The sequence below is a fragment of the Ipomoea triloba genome, chromosome 10, assembly GCF_003576645.1.
Source record: "Ipomoea triloba cultivar NCNSP0323 chromosome 10, ASM357664v1".
Taxonomy (NCBI): Eukaryota; Viridiplantae; Streptophyta; class Magnoliopsida; order Solanales; family Convolvulaceae; genus Ipomoea; species Ipomoea triloba.
Genome location: NC_044925.1, coordinates 5100026 through 5103619, shown reverse-complemented (window position 1 = coordinate 5103619; position 3594 = coordinate 5100026). Strand labels below are relative to the sequence as shown.

The following is a 3594-nucleotide window of genomic DNA, read 5'->3' as shown; positions in this document are numbered from 1 at the left end:
ATTTAGATATGTAGACGACTACGATTTACTCTTAATTATTTTGTGTACATCTGTTATCATTTTAGCGCCCCTATACATATTCCAATATCTGTTGATCTACCAATATAATTGAAAAGATATTCTTTTCATTTTTTTAAATGTAAAAAGTAAATGAAAATATTTAGAAATATAACACCGTGAATTTCAATGAAAATAGTTTGTTCACATATTTCAAGAAGAAAAGTTCTTATCGCAGCGACTACAATAATGTACGGAGTAATTATTATTTCAGTAATCTTTAATTAATATTATCTTCTGATTTGATAATGAATATTATAATTAAGTAGTCCAATATAGTACTTCAATTATTATAATTAATCGTAGAGTCACCTGTAAGATCGTAACTCTTGCCGAAGAAGCAAACTCGTCCGTATTAATAAAATTAGGATTTAGGTGCTTAGCCGTTGTATAAAAGAGCAGCAACCATGCAGCGAGCAAAAATGGGCCTTTTTTTCTTGTGACAATTAAATTAAATTTGACGAAAATGTTGTTTGCAAATCTTTTGCGACGAAGATGCTGCAGTTCTCTTCCTTTGCTTCTAGGAATCGTCGTTGTTTTGTGGTTTTGTTCTTCACATCATGTTGCAGCAGCAGGCTCTAAGGTGGAGTATCTCCCAGGGGTTCAACCTGAAGGGCCTCTTCCATTTGAACTTGAAACCGGGTAAAACTCTAATCATTTCACATTTAAGACTTTTAAGAGTAAAGTTTATTTTATAATTATTACAAACTTGAAAGTTTAGTAACGGTAAGATATTACAGAAAGGGTAAAACTCTTTTTTTTTTTTGGAAACGAAAGGGTAAAACTCTAATCATTTCACATTTCACAATATCAAGCATGCATTTCCAAATGCACAATATAATCCTAATCATATAAAATTACAGAAATGTCATCGCAGTTTTTCATATTTGTTATTCACATTTGATATCTCAATTATATATCTAAAAACATAATAAGTCTCAATCAAAATTATCCTTATTTATGTCCATGTTTTTAGTGTTAATCATTTTGTACATTGTGTTTTTATAGTTGTACTATACAATTTTTTTGACAAAAATACTCTTACCGTTATAACTTTCGTTATCTTTTCCATTAACTTTACCATGCACATGCATCCACCATATCTTTTCTTATATTTTTTAATGATAATAATATTTGTAGACATTATATATTGGATTAATCTAATAAATAATTTTTTTTCTTCATTTAGATTTTAATTAGTAAGAATTTGTTAATTATTTTTTAAAATATAAATATTGGGCATATGTTTTTGCGCATACATATATATATATATATATATATATATATATATATATATATATATATATATATATATAATGAATTTAATGTACTTTTTTATTTGTCATTAGATATATCGGTGTTGGGGAATCAGAAGATATACAACTTTTTTACTATTTTGTAAAGTCTGAATCAAATCCCAGTGTTGATCCTATTGTGCTTTGGATCTCTGGTGGTCCCGGATGCTCTTCTTTCGTTGCAATGACGGAAGAATTGGGTGAGCTTTAAATTTGTATTTTTTTTTAATATAGATTTTTTACATGCACAACTTTGATGTGTTAAAAAAGTATTTTAAAATTGTTTTTATTAATGAATATGTTTATTTTTCTTTAATTGTTTCAACAGTTTTGTTATGATTTTCTAATGTGACATTTTTTTTGCTTAACAGAACTTTTAATTTAATCTTTAGATATGTAAATTTTATCCAATAATATTAAATTAAATACTATAAAAATTGAATTATAACTAACTTGATTCAAGTATAATTATATAAACAATGCCTATAAATTGTTTCAAGGAATAATTGACAGTAATACAAATATTGTGTCAAGGAAAAAATTTCTAAATTAAATTAACCGTACCGTATGCACAGGGCCATTGTTATTTGATCTACCAAAGAATAACTGGAGTTTGCCTACATTGTCACGAAATCCTTATTCATGGACAAAGGTACTTTACTTTGTGCTTTTATAGAACATTATCAATAAATGTTAAGGTCAATTTCAATTGGCTAATATATGAAGTGCATAAAATTATTGCTAGGTTGCAAGTTTTATCTATCTAGACTTACCCGTGGGAACAGGATTTTCGTATGCTAAAAGTTCAAAAAAATATAAAGCGAATGATGTAGAAACAAGTTATCATGGATCGGAATTTATTCGCAAGGTTAACACTTTTCAATTTTCATTGTGATACGCACATGTGCACATATATATTGTGAAACTTGCATTAGTTATCTAACACTTGGGATTATTATATAGTGGTTAGAAGATCATTTTCAATATCAATCCAACTCATTCTATGTTGGTGGAGACTCATATTCTGGTATTACGGTTCCAATGGTTGTTCAAGCAATATCAGATGGTAAGTCATTAAGTAATATTCTATTGAAGTTTATGTGATTCACTAAAAAAACATGATAATTAAACTAAGAATGTATCAAATATGAACCTATGGTATTGGCTTATAAACCTAGAGTAGTTACTTAATGAACTAGTAACATTATTAACTTACAATAATTCATTAATGAAGCAAAAAGAGTCAATATTTCATTAAAGTTTATGTGATTCATTAAAAAATTAAACTAAGAATGTATCAAATATGAACCTATGGTATTGGCTCTATAAACCTACCATAGTTACTTAATGAACATGTGCTAGTAACTTTATTAACTTACGATCATTCATTAATGAAGCACAAAGAGTCAATATCGTCTCCACTAAAGCTTGAATCCACAACCTCTCACATGAGAGAGTAACTTAGTGCCACTGTTGATCAAAAAAAAAAAAACTTGATGTCACTGGACTACAAGGTCCTTGGCATACAATAGTAACTTAATTAACTTGTTGTAGTGACTTTATAAATATATAATAATGAACCAACAATAGTTGCTTTTTGAGCCTTGATATTTATTTAATTTTAAAAAAATTAATATGATATCATTTAAAAGATCTCAATTAAAGTTTTTAACGATATAGTAATTTTATTTGTAAAAAAATAAATAAATTCAAGTTAGAAAAAAAAAATTAAGGCTAAGTTTGGAATTATGTGATATATTTTGACAATGACTTGGGTTACGTTAATATAGTTATATGAAAATTGGTTCATGATATAAGTACCCGTGAAAAATGGTTTGAGTTTCAATATGTTCCAAATTAAACACTATCCATCATTTCAAAATGTTTAAGTATCATGAATCTTTATTAATAATTTAAATATTGTCAATATAACATATAATAATTGCCCACTTGTTAATTTACAGGGATTGATGCAAGATTTAAGCCACTCGTTAATCTTAAGGTTGGTAAAGATTTTAAGTATGAACATGTTTCATTTACAAAACACACACGCACACACATATAGATATATAATGTAGCGTTGCACTATTCTTACTTCCAATAGGTCACCTATCTTGTAAGTCAAAGATGTTTAATCACGAAGTTCTTTTTAGAAAATAAACTCCATTCCATAGATCAATTGGCATCAACCGAAATGACATCAGAAATAAACAGGGGGGGGGGGGGGGGGGGGGGTCACTCC

At 27.9% G+C, this 3594-nt stretch overlaps 1 protein-coding gene across 1 annotated transcript in view; it reads left to right on the top strand.

Annotated features, from left to right (window-relative positions):
- The first annotated feature begins 523 nt into the window (after positions 1 to 523).
- LOC116033048 (serine carboxypeptidase-like 11) overlaps positions 524 to 3594 on the top strand; it is an 11299-nt gene continuing 8228 nt past the window's right edge. The window contains exons 1-6 of the mRNA XM_031275805.1: positions 524 to 699; positions 1407 to 1552; positions 1928 to 2004; positions 2098 to 2220; positions 2316 to 2418; positions 3317 to 3354. Coding sequence (XP_031131665.1) covers positions 524 to 699; positions 1407 to 1552; positions 1928 to 2004; positions 2098 to 2220; positions 2316 to 2418; positions 3317 to 3354 — 663 coding nt within the window. The remainder of the gene's footprint in view (positions 700 to 1406; positions 1553 to 1927; positions 2005 to 2097; positions 2221 to 2315; positions 2419 to 3316; positions 3355 to 3594) is intronic.